This window comes from Amyelois transitella, chromosome 7 (assembly GCF_032362555.1).
Source record: "Amyelois transitella isolate CPQ chromosome 7, ilAmyTran1.1, whole genome shotgun sequence".
NCBI classification, from domain to species: domain Eukaryota; kingdom Metazoa; phylum Arthropoda; class Insecta; order Lepidoptera; family Pyralidae; genus Amyelois; species Amyelois transitella.
Window position 1 is genome coordinate 11,969,599 of NC_083510.1, and position 23,214 is coordinate 11,992,812.

Sequence of the window (23,214 nt, forward strand, 5' to 3'; positions counted from 1 at the left end):
GCGATGTGCTAGCAAATTTGAATCTCAATTTTATTATTAAGCCAAACAGCTGAACGTAGCGTACCAGTCTACCAGGTCTGTTAGATTTGTCTACCCCGCAGCGGATATAGACGTGATTATATGTATGTATGTTAATTTTATGAGTTTTGGCGCCAACTCGCCTAGAGACAAGCGTGGTTATCTCCTTTTTTTATAAACAAGTTACGGATCACTGAGCTCTTTGTTATCATCGCAATCGTCCTAACAATTACTGACTCACAGAGTACGTTCTTATTCTTCTAGTTTAACTTCAAATTTATCTTCAACAAAATTGTTTAGAGCATCTTCAGCTTCGTCAACTGAAATAGGATTATCGATTTTATTTCTTACATGTTTGTGATTAGTATTGAATGTTTCTTTTGGATGTTAAGCGTCACCTGGTCCGTTCGGGCCGGCTGCTGGGGTTGTATTGTCTCGCTCATCACTTGACTTCACGAAAGGGATGCGGCGCCCATGTGAACACGGCATCCTGGGAATAGACTCGCTTGTACAATAGTAACGCGATATGCTCTATCTGTTTATGTATTTTTGACATTAACAATAGTGCTTGTATGAACTACTACTTCTAATAACCTAGTTAATGGTTATTCGTTCTGGTTGCTTTTATTTATTTCGGTCGGATGAATGTCAATATTGTTGTGATCTGTTGATAAATCTTTGTCCACAAAATTTCTAAGAATAATCAAAGCTATTTAATTATTTTTATTATATCTAGATTTGTTTGGCCGAAGCAGACATTTATTTTATTTATTTATTTGATTATCATTCATAACTAGCCCGATGCAAAAGTATAGTTATATAAACTTATATGTATATGGTAACTTAAACATGACAGAACGACACTCTACCGAAACGCATTCAGCGTAAAAAGCATAGTTACAAATCCTAATTTGAATAAACACAAATAACAATCCAGTTAAATTGTCAATACACTTCATTATCCACAACCGTATGTAAATTAGTGGCGAGCGTTACTTTGTCCCTAGCGGACTTTTTAATGGGAAAGAAATTAGAATGAAAAAAGAAATGTGACAAAAAGCCGCGATGACCGTTGGCATCTTAGCGATTTTCTAATAGATCACAACATTAATATGCTCCAAACTGGTTTCGGAAGATCCGTTAGTAGTTTTATGTAAATCACTTGGTTTATAGTAGCCGGGGAGATCACGAAAAAACCGAAATCTTCGATCGTGGTATACACCGCTTAATATATTGGCTACAAATTGTAGAAAGTTAATTTATAGATGATGAAAACGGCACGTTTATTGGTACAAGTGTTAGTGGATTGAAAATATTTAGTTTTTGAAGTAGTTTGTTATTCCGATCAAAGGTTATAATTAACACTTGTTGGATGTTGATGAGTTGAGAATTATTTGTACTAATAAAATTTTTAACATCACGACGAGGTATTGAATTAATTTGTGAAAATATAAATATTCTGAGTAATGGTTTGGTTGAGAACTCGAAATGGACGAGCACGCATGAAGGATGAATGTGGATGAAGCGAAAGAAGTATGCAAGGATCGTGGCAGCTGGAAAGGTAAGTATATACTATGCCTACCGCTTCGGGAAAGAGGCGCAAGTTCATGTATGTATGAAATTATTTGGCTGTTATAAATATACGTAAGTATGTAAAACAATGAAATAATTTAGGTAAACACGTATATTACACTAACGTGTATATTACGAGTTTTAGTATCAGCACGTTTAGCTCTCTTTTTACTCTTCCATTCTGATTAACTGACTCGCAGATAAACTTTAAAATTTAGCTCGTGAACAAGGGTTATATTAGGTAAAAGGTTTTTAAAAATATTCCAACGAGAACGGAATTATTTTTAAAAGATATTTGTTTTACGCGGATGGACCCGCGGGCAAACGCAATATGTAATTATTGCCGTACTAGTTCAACGAGATATTCTCATCACATCAAGACTTTCTCATGACGTATAGAGATATCGAGGCATTGTCGCATTGAATGATCTTCGATCAATGTAACGGTCATTCAAGATGACATGACAAGACCGATCTCACTCGGACCAAAATCTTGGGAAAATTTTATCCGAATCGAGTCAGCTCAGACAAGTTTATTACTATTATCGTGTGTTCAATACGTTCGTTTGTCGCAATGAAAGGAATTCGATAGCATGCACCTTCGTTAGGTGGGCTAGGGAAACGCTCCCAAACTAGTTTGTGTCCAAACGGCCAAACGGCCGATCACATAGAGGTTCATTGTGGGATTAATGCACAAAACCGGATGCTGCCTCTCCGGCATCGATAAAACGGTCACAAACACTATAAACCAGCCCCGAGACATCTTTTTGTGATCTCTAGCGCTGACCGCCCTTCCAGTCGCTCATTCATCACGCGCCAGATGAAAGGAATTTGTATAATCAGCTGATACACCGTCCGCGGCTTCTAACGGTTCATCTTGATCAATTATACCACTCTAGTCCTTACCCCTATCTAACGCACTTTTAGACCGTTATAGAAATGGAAAGCTAACCAGTTTTCTTAATAACATACGCGGCGCAGAATAACGTCGGTTATGATCTTATTTAGGAATATCCGGGGACACAATGGGCGGAGAAATCGAAGGATTCATACGGAGATAATATCATGTTTCGTGAACTCTGCCGATGTCTAATTTCCAATACAATGGGTGCTGTAAAAAACTCGCCCAAAATAAATGTGTCACAGTGCCACCCTCACCAGGCAGACAATGGACAAAGGAGTCCTCGAGTAAGCGCATTTAGCGGTTCCACAATGCGCCCACGCTTTGTCGCAGCACAATCGCACAGGAAGATCGAACCCAATCGGGTTCATCTCTTCGACACGTGTGCATACACCTCGCACTCTAAAAACATGTAAATCACCTTATTCTCGAGGTGAAAGTTGAAGAAGACCCCAAAAGTAAAAGTCCGTTGCATCTGTCGCGTCGCGTATCATATTATGTTAATTCATTTTGTCGATATGCGGGGGCGTGCCTGCTAAAGGGTTCCTCGCGATTGTTGCCTTATCTCGTTCTGTGTACACAATACCTGCCCGGAGACGATTGTGTTCCCGCCGATAAAAAACTGACTCGTCTTCGTTTGCATTCATTTATGTTTTTCAATAATCAACTACAAATCGGCCAATCTCTTTGTGATTGTAGTGGATTGTTATGAGATGCTGAGGACGCCATTCATTATTTGTTTGACAGTTTTTGTTACAATCTGAATGAGATGATTTATGTGGTGGCGGAGAGATAGTGTCAGGTTTAATTTGACCTCGAAATTAGATCTAACAGACAGCAACTTCTTTGACGAAAGGGTTTTGAAATAAAAAATGATGTTCCAAACTAAATTTATTTAATTATATTACGTGATAATAATTTTAATGGGCTTTCCAACAGTATTGTAGTTTCCGACATTAAAGACGCAAGTGCTCCGAAAAATGAAGCAAAAATTGCAACACAAAATTGTACTTAATAAGAAATGGAAGTAAATGATATTAATTATGTAAGAATAAAAATAAAATAAATTTATCTTGTTAAAGACACCTCCAAGGGCGACATGGACAAATCGAAAGTTCACGGCGATGTTCTCAATATTTCAGCCATGCAACCTGCTTGCTCCAAGGATTTGAGATATGATGCACTAAATCGTTTTTAATCATGTTTCTGATTGAATCGCGCCGATAATGATCTTCGATTAGCGAAGCGCGAGAAGCCATAAGTCTTGCCACCGACCGATGACGATGCGTTTTAAGGCGGTCTTCTCATTGGACGAGAGATCGGATACATTTCAACTGAGGACGTTGAGGAAAATGTGGGCGTTGTATTTTGTGAAAATTTTTAAACAATCTCGAAAATTTTTGGCGCGACTATAAAATTTACTTATGAAATGCCAATAGATGTTAATTCAGATGGCCTGCATTGAGAAATATTATATATAGTTTGATTGCTAGCCCATGGTACGGTCAAGTAAAACATCATGAGAAAACTTACCAGATCTAAGTTAACATTGTCTAGATTCCTTTTTATTGCAGAGGTTAGAACGATCGCTTGGTGTAAAATCTTACCCAACACAAGACTATGTTCACAGATGATATATTGATACTAAAAACCGATCACAATGCAATCACTTTCAGTGCCTGCATTATTGTTACATCCCATTGAAGAATTGTGGTCATAACACAAATATACCTAGATTACCAGCGTTATGAATGCAAAGAGGATTCAAATAAAACCAAAATCTACTTTCTTAAAGAGTGTACAGACAGCCTTATGCACCAATCGCTGACTCTGCGGTTTGAACAACGCCATTTGTCCGTAATGGATTGGACAGTTTGTACTGTATCTCGCATTGATGGCAATCTCTTAAACAGTAATTTGTCGAAGGGCTAAGGGCTACATTAGCGGTCGCCATATGTCGTGGTCTCGCCGCATATGGAGTTGAGACCACGTGCGATTTAATTGTTCAATTACTTAGGGTCAATGGGACGGAAATCGTGGATGTCCAAACATAAGTGACTTCTGTTTTACACTTACTTTGATTAGATGAATTGTTGGATTTGTTATTCTATTTGTTGAATCGATTATTGACTGTCAACTATGAAAGTATTTAAGTTCAACACCATTTGGCATGTTTCTCAAGATTTAATCTTGATTAAATTATAGATTTTCTAGGAAGTTAAAAAAAAAACTATAGTTAAAAAATATTGTTGCTTAAAATGCTTCAATTAAATACAGATCAAAATTATCAGTTTGTTGAATACGTTTTTGATAAATTTGTCAAATTTCTTCCATTCTTGTTTTGATTAAGCTATACTTTTGGAACAGTTGGTGTTGTATAGTTAAATATAGCTTATTTTCAAAAATCTAGTTAGCCTTTATCAATTTCGGCTGAATACTAAAATTTCCAATTTCTGTTTCTTGCAAAATTCGAATAGAACAAATTGGTATGTCTACAGTAAAACATTCAATTTCGTTTCGCGCAAACAGTGACCATATTTCGCGGACCATAGCAATTCCAGCCCGAATAAAGGTCATTTACTATTTTGGCCATAAAAAGTACGAGGGCACGCGGGTTCGGGATAACCTTCTATTGTAAAATCTGTCCGATTCGCCGCGCCTATTGTGCACAGTTCGAAGCCAAAACGTAAATAAAGGCAGATGTTACCACACTCCTAAATACAATAACATACACCAAACTGTCACATATTCTAAACTCACCAAAGAAAAATACACTTTAAGTGATTCTACTTAAAGTTGAAAGTTGATCGTTGATAAAATTGATATGTTCCGTTTTATACTTGGTTCGTCTGATATGTCTAAGCATAGTGCGGCAGTGTGGGTAGTTTTACAAAACCAAAATGGTAGTGTTGGAGTTTAATAAAAGCGATATTAAAGCGCGGATGTCATTGACAGCTGAGATGTTATCGCTTGACAGACGAAACAATATGGAGCCAATCTGTCACGAATTAATTGATAGAATGAGAGATGATTAATACAATTTTAAGGATATGATTTGAAATAAAACATGAATTACAAAAACTAATAGTAACATTATCAAAAGGCAAGCATGTTAATTTAAATGTAATTCATGAAATGAAAAAAAGTTATGTTAACATTTTTAAATAATCACTGGCATCGAGTTGCTTCGAGTTTTGGCTTTGTCTGTCCAGCAAGAGGTAAATACACTAGCACTATTAGTTACTTTAGCCACACCAAATGGAACTACTGACAAATTTTCCTCTAGAGAACTATTTCTAGGTGGAACTAGTCAGTATAATCCCACACAAGGATAGATTATGAGTATTTCAGATGACGATAAATTTTCAACGTTACGAGTATTTTTATTCTTAACACTCTCCCTGCCGGCAAAGTATAATGATATTTTAGTTCAGGAGGCCACGGGGTCGCCGGCGTACCCCAAGTTTTTGCAATAAATAGGCCGAGAATTACAAGATAAAATGGTTCCAGGAAGCCATGGGGTCTGCCGGCGGGACCAACAAAAATTGTTTCAGTACGCCGTGGGATCCGCCTTGACCTCCCAAATTCAAACAGATTTTGTACCTGCTGGCTGGCTAATACGGAAAATTCAATATGTGTTATGGCGTCAGCGTGAACTTAACTACAAATAAAAAAAAAAAGCAAGTCAGTAGGATCAATAATATGTTTTTTATGAGACTGAGAAAATTATAAATAAAAACAGCATAAGTAGAGTATTTATGTATTTATTTGTGTTAGTTATTATAAAAAGTTTGAAAAACACATAATAATGTTCAAAAAATTACTTTTTCGTGTGTATTGTCGCGAAACACTCTGCGCAAACACTGGGTTTAGTGGGGCATAAAAGGCAGACAGTGTTTGTCTTTTTGGTTAGCTTTTTGGCTTCAACACTTGTTTTACCTTGCAAGCGCAGTAGTTGGTAACAATGAATACATTTACGCCGTATGATCCGATTACGATGGTCAGCTATAGGATTTTTCCCAAACTTATGCTCTACTGCTTCGCGATTCTCTGCAACGTTGGTGCTTTCCTGATATAAACCCAATAACTGTATGCTTAGTTGTTCTCTGAATTTTGTTATAGTGTAGCGTTTGGATTTCACTCTTTTATGTGCCGTGTAAACAAGAAAAGCATTTATGACAGATGTGTTCAGTATCAATTCTACTGCGAGTTTTTGGAACCAACGAATGCTACGTCGTGATGGGTTGCAGTAGCTTCCCATCTGATCAGAAAGGTCAATTGAGCATTTGTGCTTATTGTAGTCCGCAATTGCTATAGGTTTCAGAGAACATTTATTTTTGTTGCGCTTGCTTGTAACAGTGACAAATCCCACTTTGTGTTTAGTAGACAAGGCCAAGACTTCTCTCTTATCCTTCCACTTAAATACCAAAATCCCCTTTTCGTTTTCCATCGCAACCAATTCTCCCTTCTTCAATTTCTCGCCTACTACATTCTTGGGTAACCCTTTCCGGTTTTTTCTGACGGTGCCTATCAAATGCGTGGAATGTTGTAATAGAGACTCGGCCAAATCTACGCTCGTATAATAGTTATCAGTAATGATGCTTCGGCCAGCATCTAAGAACTTAGTGCTCAATTCCATCACCACGTTTTTGGATAAATTCTGTTGGCGCTCAGGACCCTTTTTGCCTTCGTATACAATTAAATCAAACGTATAACCGTCGTCTCCACATATTTTAAAAAGCTTGATACCGTATTTGTGCCTTTTACCTGGTATATATTGCATGAACTTTATACGCCCACGGAACGCAACCATGGTCTCATCGACTGTCAGGTATTCATCAGGAGTCTTAAAATTTTGGTATTTGGTTGTGATCAACTGAACTAAACGCCTTATTTTGATCAACTTATCTGTGCGTGATGTCTCGGCAAAAAAGGTATCTTCGAAATGCCAACAACGCAGTAACAATTCGAAACGATTTCGGCTCATAGTAGATCCAGCCACTTTATTTTCATATAGCGGGTTACGACTCCAGTAATCTGCAATTTTAGGCAGCTTTTTCAGGCCCATCCACATCAATAAGCCAATAAATTTTTTCATTTCTTGTTGATCACAATCTTTCCAGTCATTCAGTCTACTCGAACGTCGCAAAGTTGTAGTTATTTTGGTCTTTACTGCATAACAATTAGTCATTGTCACCATCAAGTTGATAATCTCTTCGTCAACAAACAAAAGAAAATAATCCAATTCAGTCTCACACAATTGGGGGATGTTTTTCACACCAGGAGTGCCAGTAAAAGGAAATACTTGCTGACGGGTTCCAGTTGGCGGGTACCAGCAACTTGCGTTACTCGACGTCTGCGCACGTTGAACTGGACGTTGAGATGAGCCGGCGCCAGCGCCGCGGTTCGGCGGCGTCATAGTATCACCATCGGAGTTAGCATTACTGTTACTCGTCGATTCATCGTCGTCCGAAGTTAATTCACTATCGTCCGACTCGGGTATAAAGTCGGGATCGAAATCTGAGTCGTCGGACATTATCAAAAGAAGATCGAGTTTCGCGATCGATGTAAAAACGCGGGAAAAACGCACACGACAGGCCGTGGGGGCGGCCGGCGGCTAACTGTCATAATAAAAGGGTGGCGTGCTAATGAATAACTATACAAATTGTGCGTGGCGTGCGGAAAGAAAATAATTGGGGGCTACCGGCGGACCCCATGGCCTCCTAACTAAAAAGTTACAAAAGTGCTTTGGCTTGCGGAACAAGAATTAGTGGGGGTCGCCGGCGGATCCCATGGCAGGGAGAGTGTTAAAGTACCCTGGTATCACCACGTCCAAAATGTCATTATCGAAACTTAGAACAACATCGTCATCTCAAATCTCAATTAAACCATAAATCATCATTTTTCTCTACAGTTTAATATTTCCGGATGACTGCACCCGTCACGGTTCCAGAAACCGTCGGATTGGAAACAATGTAAGTACATTTTGTCTATAAAGAGGAGCCTGTTGGCAGATCTGATTGATGAGAGAGACTTTATGGCGACTGTGGGGTGCTGTCGAGGGGTAGCAATGATGGGTTTTTAAATTTGGTCATTTATGGTCAAGAACTATGAAATTTAATTTTATACTTTTATTTTGCTAATGTAATACAAATATAGGCGGAGCAAGAGATTCTTAAGGTAAAACTTTAAGGAACAACTTGACTAACACGGCTACAAGTACTAAATACTAAATATTTGTTAGTCAATATAAAAGAAGTTATTAGTACATCAGTTTAAATACTAACCAATGCTCTTGCGACGAGGCAAAACATCGTGAGGAAATCTGCACATTCAGCAAACTTGATGTGTAACCATGATCGATCCAATACGGGTTAGGTTTACCTGCAAAGGTGCGGAGGTGCGGAGGTCAGATGGGAGTCGCTTCGTGGGTCCATGGTCAAAGGTATACCCCGGGCTCCTCTCCAATATGGTGAGGATGCAACCAGGACTAAAACCCAGGAGGAAGAATATAAATTAAGAAGCAGGTCAATTAGATGTATTGATGAAAAACAGATTAGTAAATAAATCATGTATTTCTTTGCGTTCAACTAAGTTCTTATTATAATTACGAGTATTTACAACTGCTATGAATTTGAAAAGAATACTATCAGTCTCATTCGCTAGATAGAACCACAATTCTGCAAATTAAATTCACCACAGTGGTAATAACTGGTGCAGTGCATTGACTGCTCAGGCGGAAGGTACATTGCGCTTGCACCCTTAGGTTGAGGGCACATTAATTGTATTTTACTTTTAGAGAAGCGACAAAAAATATTGCAATGTTAAAAGAAACATCAATTTTCCGTGTGGTTCCCGGCTCTAAAGAATAGGACCCATCCATCTCTTTCTTTATCTATTACGTGTATCCAATGTTTATTACGTAAATAAAGTCATACATTGGAAGTTTATACATAAATATAGTCACGTCCACATCCCTTACGGGTAGACAGAGCCAACAGTCCCGAAAAGACTGAATGGCCACGTTCAGCTGCTCGGCTTGATGATGGAATTGAGATCCAAATACTGACAGGTTGCTAGTCCATCGCCTAAAAAAAGGATCGCAATTTTATAGCCTGTCCCTTAGTCGCCTTTTACGACATCCATGGGAAAAAGATGGAGTGGTCCTATTCTTTTTTGTATTGGTGCCGGGAACTACACGGCATTGGATGTTTATCTATATAAGTATTTATTATAAAATATAGTATCGTCGAGTTAGTATCTCATAACACAAGTCTCGAACTTACTTCGAGTTTAACTCAATCCCTGTAATTTGTCCCGTAATATTTATTTATTTTATTTAATTATATTATAACAAACAAAAATTCTGATCAATTGCAGAATCCGCTTCAGCTTATCACAGTGTACCCGCCCTCCATCTACACCCCAGTGGCTACTCCAAATTATTCTTGCAATAAAAATATCCGTATTTCAAGCAAATAAAATTATACCGGCCATTCATTATTATTTATTGTTACTGATAGTTATGACCGATATTATATTTAGTATCATGTTTCTAAGCAATCAGATTAGTCATTAGCACATGCAATTATTGATTTTGTTTGTATGTATGTTTGCTGCAAACGTTTGTATACGAGTGTTATTGTATTAAAGTGTTCGTCAATAATACAGTATATCTTTTTTCTCTTCCCTTTTTTAAGTGTGTAAAGGCAGCTTATAGCCTGCGGGGTAAACAGAGCCAACAGTCATCAAAGTAAATTCAAAGCATTAATTTCAAATTTACTAATAGGTATCATATGCATTTCATGTGTAAAATTATCTATTAAATTAACATGTATATGTACATACATATACACGTAATCACGTCCGCATCTCTTGCGGGGCAGACAACAGTCTTTAAAAGACTAAAAGGCCACACATAATTTAAACGGACCGTTGAAGTTAAATTTTGGCAACGAAATCACAGGGCATTATTGTTAAATTGATGACGAAAGTGTGACGTCAGTGATTAATGTGGTGTACTTATCAGTAATGAGAACGTGTGTGTAAACCTTAATTAGTACGGAACTTTATCTCTGCATCTCAGTGATAAAGCGGTTTCTTAATACTCGTAAGATAACGTTGAATGTGGCCTGTTATTGATAGTTACGTTTTGACTTAAATTAAAATTAATTATGATATTATTGATTTAACTAATCCACATCCACACTAATAATAAAGAGGAAAGATTTGTATTTTTGTATGTTTGTGTGGAATAAACTCAAAAACTACTGGTCCGATTTTGATAAAATTTGGCACAGATATAGAATAGACCTTCAAAAGTGACATAGGCATAAAGTTGTTTTGAAATAAATTAGAATTTACTCTTTATTTATTTCAAAAAATAAAACACAAAAATTTGTCCACCCGTGCGAAGCCGGGGCGGGCCGCTAGTATTAGGCGAAAATTATATTTTTTTTATGAATTTCGCATAGATATCTATATTAAAATATTGTTTTTCTTTTAGAACTTTGTTTTTTTTTTAAGTATTTCTCATCATTTCTATCAAGAGATAAGCAATAAGCAAGTCTTTTCATATCAAAGATTAATTGCGTTTAGTAACGGCTTATAGCATGCCCAAATGAGTCCGTCATACGAACACATAATACTGGCTTACTTAACAAATATTTTTTTAGATGCTGATACATTTAGCATTTTTTCTTAATTATCCGAAAGTAAACTGCAAAGAAAACTTATTAAAAAAAAGAATAGCACATTGATTTTCCGGAAATTGCAATTACAAATCGCGTGTACCATATAACAAGCAAAAAAATCAATTACGGCGAGGGGCCCAGTTGTGCACCTTGCGGTATCCAAAGTTTTTTGCGTACCCTCCAAAGAATACCTCATCAGCGGTTCAGCGGTTACAAGTGACGGCTTCGTCGCAAATTTCGAGGGCCGTAATATGATTAGAGTAACTCGATTTGTGTGCTTGTTCGAAGGGTTTCCAGGGCGGGGGTGTTGAACGGCTTTTGAAACCGCTTTTGTTTTCCAATGCATCAGATTTAGGCTGATTAACGCCTTGTCTGCGGCGTGATCATTGAACGTTTTGTTATGACATATAATTGTTTTCTTTAAACTTTTGTCTGATTATTTTTTTAGGTACGTCATATAGGCAATTATAGTCTCCCTTATGTTTGCATATTTCCATTTGCAACCTTAACTAAATCAATTTAGGAACAGCGACAGCTCAAAATGAAAAGTTTCTGTGATGAGTTGATTTTTATTTGAGATAGAGTGATGAAAAAGTGATTATAAAATGATCCGAGCATGGAATTCAAATAAATGTAAAAAGAGTAATTTTCAATGCTGGTAATATTTTAATTTTAATTACAATGTCACTTATTAATAAAGTCATCGAACGCTGTCCACATGTGACATTTCTTGTGCAACCACAGACATCGATCTAGGTAGATACCGCCAGTTCACTCACCAGTTCCTCTCTCACTTTATAGTGTCTACAATTAGACTTTTAACTGCCATACTACGAGAACTGAAAGCAGCTTTACGACATTTCTCTTTACAGAGTCCTGTCGGTAGGTAGTATCTTCAGTTTTAAGATCACTAGCACACCAGTTCATATTGTGTCATATTAGTGTCAATGTCATTGTCAAGAGAGATAGACTAACAGTTTGTAACGGCCACACATGACAATAAATCAGTTGGGCATTGCGTCATCATGCAAGCGAAGCTAGAATGTGTTTTATTTATAATTAATATCCTAAACAATCATAAATTCCTATATGAAACACATATCAAGCTTGTCAAGTCTTATCTGCTTCCTGTAAATTAATAGAGGGTAAAGTCTACTAATGCGTTTTTTCGTAGATATTGCTGAAACGGTTCAGACGACCTAAAAAGAAATGACGGGACAGACAGACGAATGAATAATGATCACAACATTCTGTTACCTACAAAGAAATATAGGCCCTTGTTTGTATGTAAGCTCATTTGATAACTGTGCCACTTGGCCTTGATTGGTGAGTGGTCCATGTATCTCCTGAGACGTGTGTAAAAACCTTAACCTTACCTTAAGGTGGGTGGTTTCACACAATTTATCTTCAGGCAATAGTATCTTTTTTAATAATTCAGAAAATATTTAACACTTTTCGACACCATTTTGCCAAGCGATTGGACACGCTAATTGCATACATATACGGGGTCTAGCTAGATATATGTCTTCAGATGTAATAATGACAATATAACGGCCCAGTTGTGCAAATGTCAGTCAAGGAATAGTTGAATTACGTCAATCATTATATTTTCAAAATAATGACTAATGCTGCAGTGTGGTTTGCCGTGTGGTTCCCGTCACCAATACAAAAAAAAATAGGACCACTTCATCGCTTTCCTATGGGTGTCGTAAAAGGCGACTAAGCGATAGGCTCACAAACTTGGGATTTTTTTTAGGCGAATGGCTAGCAACCTGTCAGTATTTGAATCTCAATTCTATCATTAAGCCAAATAGCTGAACGTAGCCTATCAGTCTTTTCAAGACTGTTGGCTCTGTCTACCCCACGTGACCATATGTATGTATGTTAGATTCAAACTGGTCCAATATTCATATCTCCTCTCACGGATCTACCGGTAGAGATTTCTATTGAAATAAGTGGCACCTTCGTACCACAATTTCTGTATTAAATGCTCCGGTATATTCTCTCGTTTACATAAATAAATAAATAAATCCGCTTAATTTTAGCGTTAAAGATTAATATCTATATCAGAAATTTCAAAATTAATAGACCGAGCGGTTTTGGCCGTGCATTGAAATGTCAGTCAATTTCTTTCTTCTTGAATATTTTAAATTCTCTAATGAAAACGCATTTTACGACTAGTTACTAAGCTTGTTTCAAACACACTTATCTGTATAATAAGTTTTGACACCAATATGAGAAGGTGAAAGTTTAACCCTTAATTATCTAGCAATTATAATAAACATTTTAATTATATAGTTAGGTACATTTTTTACAATTGTATTGTCTAAACAAAAAATATAAAAAAATATTATCATAATTCCCATTGGTTACACATACATACGTATATAAGTACATAAAATCACTTCTCTATACCTAACGGGGAAGATAGAGCAAAAATCTCGCAGACTGACAGGCTAGGTTCAGCTGTATGACTTATAGAAGGAATTGAGACTCAAATCGCCTAAAAGATTCCCAAGTTTATGTGCCTATCACTTAGTCGCCTTTTACGACGTCCATGGGAATATGTAATAAAATCTAATAAAAATATAATTTGACACTAACTAAATTTTTAATAATGGCACAAAATATACTCGTATGTTACAACAAAACATAGAGGTGTCATAAATCAACAAATAAAATTTACAAAGCACAATAAAACGATAATAACATAATTTGTTGATCACTGATTTGCATGTGCTAAGCGCGCATGCGTCGAGTGCCATGCGCAGTGTCATAACATTGTTGGCGTGTTCTCTTTGTCTCTTTAGATTGTACCCTGCCTTAAATTAATGTGGCAAATCAGGACTCCGATTTTTGTAAATAAGTGTAAGTTTTTATTTAGGCTTATTTATAGATTTATCTTTAATTAGTTTTATTTAGATTTATTTTAGTTTTATTAAGGTAACTTACAATGTGTTGAAATGTATAAATTTAAAAGATATGAAAAAAAAAAAAAAACAATATGGTAAATTAAAAATATAACTGATTTTAAACATTCCCGTTGCATAATACTACATATTTATAAATACTACAGGTATTAAACGCGCACGTAACGTACCTTTATTTCATCTCGGACAATTTGAATCATATTAAAAGGATCCGTACATCAAGCGATTGCTCACGTCAAATAAGGGTAAGTTACGTCCTCGTTCAATACCACTAGTATTAATAAATATAGAAGAGGAGAAGAAGAATACATTATGAGCTAAGATCTGTAAATGTTGCTGAGTTCAGACGGGAGTCGCTACATGTAAAAACTGGTCAAAGTTGCACCTCAGTCTCCTCTCCAGAGTCCAAAGATGTAAGAACTGACGTTAAGAGGAAGATAGTGTTAAGAATGGAAGTCTTAGTATACATACATAAATATCACGTCTATATCCCTTGCGGGGTAAACAGGGCCAACAGTCTTGAAAATACTGTAATTCTACATAATGTAAAGTTACATGCTGTTATTTAACTGCATGACAAATTTCCCTTTAGTTAATACGAATCTTATAAATGGAACTAATTTGTAACACTACAATTTGCAGAAACTGAAAAAAGGGTATATACACATTACGTATTCACTTTCACAGACTTAGCGCCAGCGGGAGTAATCAGGATTAGCATTTCAATGCGCGCGCGCAACACTCACACCCACTGATGCAAAAGAGAAAAACCACTTGACTGATGTTAATTTTGTGGTTTTAAAAAAAGATAGGGTAATTTTGGTGGCATGGGGAATAAGTTTGATACAATAATTAGAATAATTTTTAATCTTTTTAGGGTTCCGTTTTTAAAATGCCAGTATTGGAACCTTCACTTCACCATGTTTGTCTGTATGTCTCAGGCATTTTATTCGGAAACTTTGGACGCACTTCATTTAAAAGTAAATTTAATAACCGTTACAAAAAAGTGCAGTATAAGCCGTCATTCAAAATCATACTAAATTTGGGATTCCTTTTGTAGGCGATGGGCTATCATCCTGTCACTTTTTGAATCATAATTCTATCATTAAGCCAAATAGCTGAATGTGGCTTATCAGGCTTTTTAAGACTGTTGCCTCTGTCTTCCCCGCAAGGGATATAGACGTGACTATATGTATGTAATACAAAATTGTAACAAACACACTGACCAAATCCATCATATTATTTAAGGAGTGAGTAAAAAAAAAATACGAAAATAAACCAAAGCGATTCCGTTACTTATATGCAAAAATCGTCCTTGGCTTACCGTACGTACGTACGTAATTAATTTAAATATATTCGGCTCGGGCTGCCGAGCGGAAATCGAACCGTGGACCTTGGGGCACGGGCTAACCAACGCCAGGTGCCAGATTGCAAAAATATTTTAGTACTTTTTAGGAATACATAATCCTACTACTATTATAAAGGCGAAAGTTTGTATGGATGTTTGTTACTCTTTCACGCAAAAACTACTGAACCGATTACCATGAAATTTGGTATGTAGGTAGCTGAAGACCCAGAATAACACATAGGCTACTTTTTATCCCAGAGTTCCCGCGGGATTGATAGGGTTTCCATGCGGACGAAGTCGCGGGCGGCCTCTAGTATTCTCATAATTATCATCATAGCAAAGTAACTGTTTATTCATAGTTGAATTTACAATCTGCACGAGAAGAGATGTTTTCTCGGAATGGAAGCCTTTAGATGGACATGCATACATACATACATATGGTCACGTCTATATCCCTTGCGGGGTAGACAGAGCCAACAGTCTCGAAAATACTGAATGGCCACGTTCAGCTGTTTGGCTTATTGATAGAATTGAGATTCAAATAGTGACAGGTTGCTAGCCCATCGCCTAAAAAAGAATCCCAAGTTTGTAAGCCTATGCTTTAGTCGCCTTTTACGACATCCGTGGGAAAGAGATGGAGTGGTCCTATTCTCTTTTGTATTGGTGCCGGGAACCACACGGCATTTTGTACTTTTTAGGAATATATTCTCATAATTATCGTCATAGCAAAGTACCTATTTATTCAAAGTCGAATTTACAATCCGCACGAGAAGAGATGTTTTCTCGGAATGGAAGCCTGCACTAGGTTTAATTTAGATGGACATACATACATACATTTAATTATAACGCTTGCGGGGTAGACAAAGCCCACAGTCTGAAGGCTATATGGCTTCATGATGGAATCGAGATTTACGAGTAAATAGTGACAGGTTGCCAGCGCATCGCATACAAGAAGCATCACAAGTTTATTAGCCATTCCCTTAGTCGCCTTTTACGACATCCATAGAAAATATATGCTAAACTGTCAGGAATAACGCGGACAGAAATTTATTTATGACTAACAACACTCTCCTTTTCGCTTCAAGGCATAAAATAAGAGAAATCGTGGTACACAGGTGTTAGCCAACTTATCATATGGAGTATTTATCAACGCAGGTGTACATACACCCTTACAGAGACGTCAATCTGATTGATTTAGCATCGTCTAGCCTGAGACAATGGGCACACGCCACAGCTGTCTGTCTGTCCGTCCGAATGATGCAGTATAGATACATACAACGCTTTTTATGTACCTACTTCACGTTTTGAGTCATATTTTTCAGAAACTACATTTGTATATAAAATCTGTCAAATTGTTTGGGGTGATTTTTAGAAATATTAAAAAATACGATGTTTTCGTTTACAAGATAAACGTATGGATGCTGTTAACGGCGACTAAGGACATACCGTACGCATATGTTTGGTTCTTTTATTTTATTTTTTTGCGACCGTCATTCTAAAATAAAACTCTCAATATTCAATCATTTATTGTGTTCTATGAGTTAACATGTTAACAAAAATTAAAAGAACAGATACTGTAATTTTTATTTTCTACTTGCATTGTAACTAATAATATAATGGTGCCGTGTGGTTTCCGCCACTTTAGAATCGAACCACTCCATATCTATCCCATGGATGTCGTAAAAGGTAAGTAAGGGATATTCTTATAAACTTAGGATTCCTCTTGTAGGCGATGAGCTAGCAACCTGTATCCATTTGAATCTGAATGCCATCATAAAGCCATACAGCTGAACCTGGCCAACTTTTTTCGCTCTATCTACCCCGCAAGGGATAAACACGTGACTATATTCTTTTTTTAAAGTTTTTCTTAAGGATTTTTTAAGATTTTGTAAGTTTTTCTGTTTGGTCAGAAGGTTGACTGGTAGAGAATGCCAAACTGCATTAATTCCGCCTTTTTTACATTTTTGTGCAAAAAAGTTTTTAAATAGATAAAATAAATTAATATATATGTTTATAACAATGGTATTCTGGTTCCAGGGCCGGCTGCGATGGCGGCCGCATCTTCGGAAGCTGCTTTGGGGTGGCAACCCCCGACACCAGAACTGGTTCCGACAAGTACACTAATTTACATATTACGAGCAAGTGATTCTATGAATTATTAATTTTATTTTATTTGTATGTTAATTGTAAAATGATACTTGTATTTGTTTTCTTTGCATACGTACTAATTATGATATAAGCTTAAATTTTTTAAGTTAACATATTATCTCGTCTATATCCCTTGGGGGGGGTAGATAGAGCCAACAATCTCGAAAAGACGATAGAATTCTTATTTACATAAATAAGACCTCATCAATAAAAATACAATAAAGAGATAAGATTTACTTTTTTTTTATTTGTCATACAAAATTTCAACAGTCACATTGGCTAACTTTTTCTAAAAATTCCACAGAAGCGAAGTCTCTGTGCGCATTTATTCATAAACTCAATACTTAAAAAAAAAAAACAAAAAAAATAAAATAAAAACAAAATAAGAACATTTCACAAGTGTATTTTTTCTTAAAAGCAAAAAAAAAAACTCATTTCGATTTCATTATTATTATTTTTTCTCCACACATATTCCCCACCGACTGTACCTGCCTTAAACCGGACCTATTTGAAGGGGTGCTAACAATAATAGAAGTGCAACGTGTATTTGTTACATGTTTTTGTAATGCAAGCGACAATACTGGTCAACACGCGCTATTAACAATTTATTAAAAAAAAATATATAAATATTTTCATACAATCGATTACTATGCCGTATTTTTCATGAGCTTGTCGAAAAAGGTGACTAAAGATACAACTGCGAATTTATGGCAGACACTTGAATCTCAATTCTATCATTAATGCAAAGAGCTGAACGTGGCACATCAGCCTTTTCAAGACTGTCGGCTCTATCTATTCCGCATGGGATATAGACGTGATTATATGTAGTGTATGTGAAGAGCTCGAGTGTGTTGAGAGTCAGGCTACATTTTGCGAGGAACTATGTTTCAGACTAATATATTTCACATGATAAATAAATTAACTGTTTTTCTTTAATGTTAATTCCATTATTAAGCTATTCGGCAAAATGTGGCTTACAAGGCTTGTAGCTATAAATTTTTGTTCCCCCGTAAAGATATACGTATGTATATAGATACTAGAGGCCGCCCGCGACTTCGTCTGCATGGAAACCCTATCAATCCCGCGGGAACTCTGGGATAAAAAGTAGCCTATGTGTTATTCTGGGTCTTCAGCTACCTACATACCAAATTTCATGGTAATCGGTTCAGTAGTTTTTGCGTGAAAGAGTAACAAACATCCATACACACTTTCGCCTTTATAATAGTAGTAGGATGAATAGTACCGAACGAAGTTTGAGTTACGTGTGCATTTTTTACCTAGCAGCTGGTAATCAGAAGGTTACTTCCACTAATCCTTTAAGTAAGATCCTCGGTAGAAATAATCGTTCATCTCACGAACTGGCTAGGTGTGTCTGTTATTGCATAACATACAGTTATCCTTGGTAGCGATTTTACCAGCATCACGCGAAATCACCGGCCAAGGTTCACACCGCACGCTATGACATCGCCTTATGTATTGACATAGTAAACGTTTGTCAGAAGTATAAGTAATCTTTGAAGATGAAACGATTTCATGAACTTATCTACAAATACTAATTTTATTAAATGTGGATAGTCTGTATGTGTGTTTGTTTGTACGTCTTTCATGTCAAAACCCTTGAACTTGATGTTTGTGAAATTTTTCATACATATAGTGTGTTATATGGAAAAGGGTAGGCTCACACGGGCGCAGCCGCGGGTAAAAGCTAGTTGTGATATAAAATAAATATTCAGAAGATAATTTCTTTTTCTTAAATTAAAAGGAATATATCGAAATTCCAACTTCTTAAATAAATAAAGGGGATTAAATGTAAAAATGAATAAATTACTATCGCTTGAATCATTCAATACAATAACTCGTGTAATATAATAGAAGAAATAGCTTATTCTAAAGCGAATTCAATAAATTGCCTTGGAGTGGTCGTATTCTTTTTTCTATTGGTTGCCGGGAACCACAAGACACCAAAAATAAAGAACCCTTCTTTCGCTTTCCCATGAATGTCGTAAAAGCCGTCTAAGGGATGGGCTAGTAAACTTGGGATTCTGCTTTAAGGCGATGGGCCTAACCTGTCACTATTTGAATCACAATTCTATCATTAAGCCAAAGAACAACTGAACGTGGCCTTTCAGTCTTTTCAAGACTATTGGCTCTGTCTACCCCGCAAGGGATAAAGGCCTGATTATATGTACATACATACATGTAAAAAATATACATACATATAAAAAAATTCAAACACTTGAGTTTGTTGAGTTTGCTTTCTGAGTGTTGATGGTTACTATGGCATAATAAGTTATTGTTAACGTAAAGAATCAATTGAAAATCGATGTTAGAAGAAAACTCTCGTGTTGTGAATTCTGGGCTGGGTTCGTTACCTGATGAGAATGAACTTTTTGTTCCCTCGATAACTGACAGATAATTCACAGATTTCTGTGAAAACTATTAGATGGTAAATTGTTTCGCATTATGTACTATGTTGGTACTTAATTAATATAGTGACAGTGCCAAAACAATTATACTTTACTAATATTGCCACAGTGCTCGACAATTTTATATAGTTTTTTGTCGAAATAGATTTGTTAAAATTTTATAGAATCTCACTGCCATCACAAACTAAACGTCTTGTTACGTTTGGCCCTATCTACCCCTTACACGATGGATACTTGAATTAAGTCTGTACTTTTTTACAGATTTATGGTTTTGATTTCAATTAACAATAAACAAATCGAAGACTAATCAATTTGGAAATGTATGCAATATATATATGTATGTATGCATATATCGAAAGTCTACTAAAAATAATAAAATTTGTCATAAACTAGTGTCTTTTTAAGCCATGGTTTGAATCTTAGCGTGTTTTGTAAGTCATATATTGGCTCGGTCCATTCCGCTAGAAATAAAGATATGTATACACTGTGTAATCAATAAAATTATGCAAAATGTTATGTAATTTTAATTTTTAATACTGTTTAAAAACAGAATACAACGGAAACGTATCTTATTAAACCAACATCATTGGCACGCGTAAATCTCTACGGCGCAGACACGAATCAGCGTAAAATTATGATGAAAAATGATTTTATACCGAAATCGCTCAAAATCCACAAAGACACGGCGCGTTACCCGGCTTTGTTCGCCTGTCGGCGTTGATTTATGACCGACCAGGGAATCGAACGGCATGCAAAACGTTGCGTCACCATTCCGAACGCCACAGTATAAAATATTTGGTAACAAAAGTATTAACCGACTAGAATTATTGTGGTTTTTTTGTTAGGCATGCTTTTGAGATATGGTTGTAATGATGGAGTGATGTTTGTGGTATGGTATTGCAATAAATCGAGTGAATGAGACGTCGTTTCGATTCGACACGAATCGACTGGCGTGGGGGCCTAATGCTGGGCTCAGATTAACTATACTATGTGTTCCAGTTTACATTGGGTAAGTCGAGTAGGCGAGTTCACTGGCATATGTCAGTGAACTCGTCTGATCTGACTGACCTGATCATATGATCAGTTTACACACAAGGAATGTTTAAAAATCAATATTAGTTAATATAATCAAAGACCTTCTGGTAAACATGTAAGAGTTGATTGAAAATACTTTTTTATTGAATCATAAAGATTTAAAAATATTTGAGAAAAAAAAGTGCATGTCCTTTCATACATCAGTTAAATTATACACACTGGTTAAAAGTAGGTACAATATAGTTAATATTTTAATTAATATAATATAAATATAATTAATAGTTGGGTTCCAAAATCTTATATATTATAAATTCTCGTGTCACAATATTCGTTCCCGTACTCCTCCGAAACGGCTTGACCGATTCTCTTGAAATTTTGTGAGCATATTGCGAAGGTCTGATTTTGCTGCCAACATGTAATTTGCATACCCCTAAGTGATAAGTGTTGTCCATCCTTAACATTTTTTTAAACTAGAAATTAGTTAAAAATTATTTATATGGCAAAACAACGTTTGTCGGGACAGCTAGTAATAAATAAAAACAAAGAAACTGCAGGCAAATTTACATAGAATATTACAATGTTATACACCTCTCTCTTTCTTTTATTTATTAAAAACTGAAAAAAGTATTCAGGGATCATATAAAGTACAGAGATCTCTGCCTACCCCTCGGGGAAATGCAATAAGCATGTCTATTTTACAGATAGTAACTTCATAATACACACGACACTCGCCTTATCTAAATATGTTCAATCCGCTTTCAAAAACGAAATATAGAAATGTCATTGATCAAGATTAGAAATACTATTTCGGGTTAATCCAATGTTTTTTCTTTATCATCTTTGCAAAAAAAAAAAGGTATATACCGTTACCCTAGCAAACTTGTTGTTTTGAGAGCTTCTAAAATTATTATGCGGAAAATAAACAGGAAAAGAAAATATAAGGGAAAAAATAATTTAATTAATAAGAATTCTAATTTTCTTCATCTTTCCAAGAGTTCGATACGTATTTATAATTTATTTATAAGAATATATTTATGAAGAAAAATAACAAGGAAACGATTGTAGAGGAAAATTGATAGCTTTATGTAAACAACGTCATTTTATAGTGGCTAGATATACATAAAGTGACGTATAAGACGTCGTTCTGACATATAAGTAGTGAGTTAAGATCGTGATATAGTATACTGGTCCTATTATCTTTATCATAAATTATATAAAGAATACTTACATGGGATGTTAGAAAATACATACATATAATCACGTCTACATCTCATGCGGGGTAGACAGAGCCAACAGTCTTTAAAAGACTGATAGGCCACGTTCAGTTGTTTGGCTTCATGATAGAATTGAGATACATAAATACATATGGTCACGTCTATATCCCTTGCGGGGCAGACAGAGCCAATAGTCTTGAAATTCATGGGAATTGGTATTTAGTATAGATAATAAAAATGACCTGTTAAAGGGTCAGGTCAAAAGTACCCGAAACAAAGAAGCAAAGAAAATATGCAGAGATCGTGGCAAGTGGAAAGAGGTAGTCTCTGCCTACCCCTCCGGGAAAGAGGCGTGATTTTATGTATGTATGTATGTATGTAATAAAAATGACTTACCTAAGTGTTTTCTCAGGAACAATCAGTATCCAACTCACAAGAGCGTTGGTGGTCGAAAAGGTAAAGTGCCTGGTGAAATACTGCGCATAAAGACACCGGTTCGAATCCCAACGCGGCCACGTATCAATTACTATTTTCAAAGTTATGTACCTACTTACGGTGAGGGAAAACATCGTCAGGAAACCTTCAGGCAACTGGATGTGCAACCATGGATCCAAAAAGGACTAGGTTTACCTGAAAAGGTTGCGGAGGTCAGACGGGAGTTGCTTCGTGTAAAAACCTGACTCACCCAATCTAGAATCCATGGTCAAAGGCATACCTCGGGCTTCCTTGGGACAATGTATTCTCTCGTCCACATTTTATTCTAAGTTTGGATATTAGTGAAGTTGACGTTGTTGAAGAAAATTGCTGCAGTGCAGTTTGTTACCGCTTCTTCTGCACCTTGGACGCGGCAGTAAACTTAGTTTTAAGTAATTTATTTCACGTCAACCAATGTTGCGAAACCAAAAGATTTGACAATTATTAAGCGATAT

At 36.2% G+C, this 23,214-nt stretch overlaps 1 protein-coding gene across 1 annotated transcript; it reads right to left on the reverse strand.

Annotated features, from left to right (window-relative positions):
* Positions 1 to 270: 270 nt before the first annotated feature.
* On the reverse strand, positions 271 to 8,027 carry LOC132901921 (piggyBac transposable element-derived protein 4-like). The gene is made up of 2 exons (XM_060945152.1): positions 6,716 to 8,027; positions 271 to 338 (listed from the first exon to the last, which is right to left on the reverse strand). The coding sequence occupies exons 1-2, from the start codon at positions 8,025 to 8,027 to the stop codon at positions 271 to 273; spliced, it is 1,380 nt and encodes a 459-aa protein (XP_060801135.1).
* Positions 8,028 to 23,214: the final 15,187 nt, after the last annotated feature.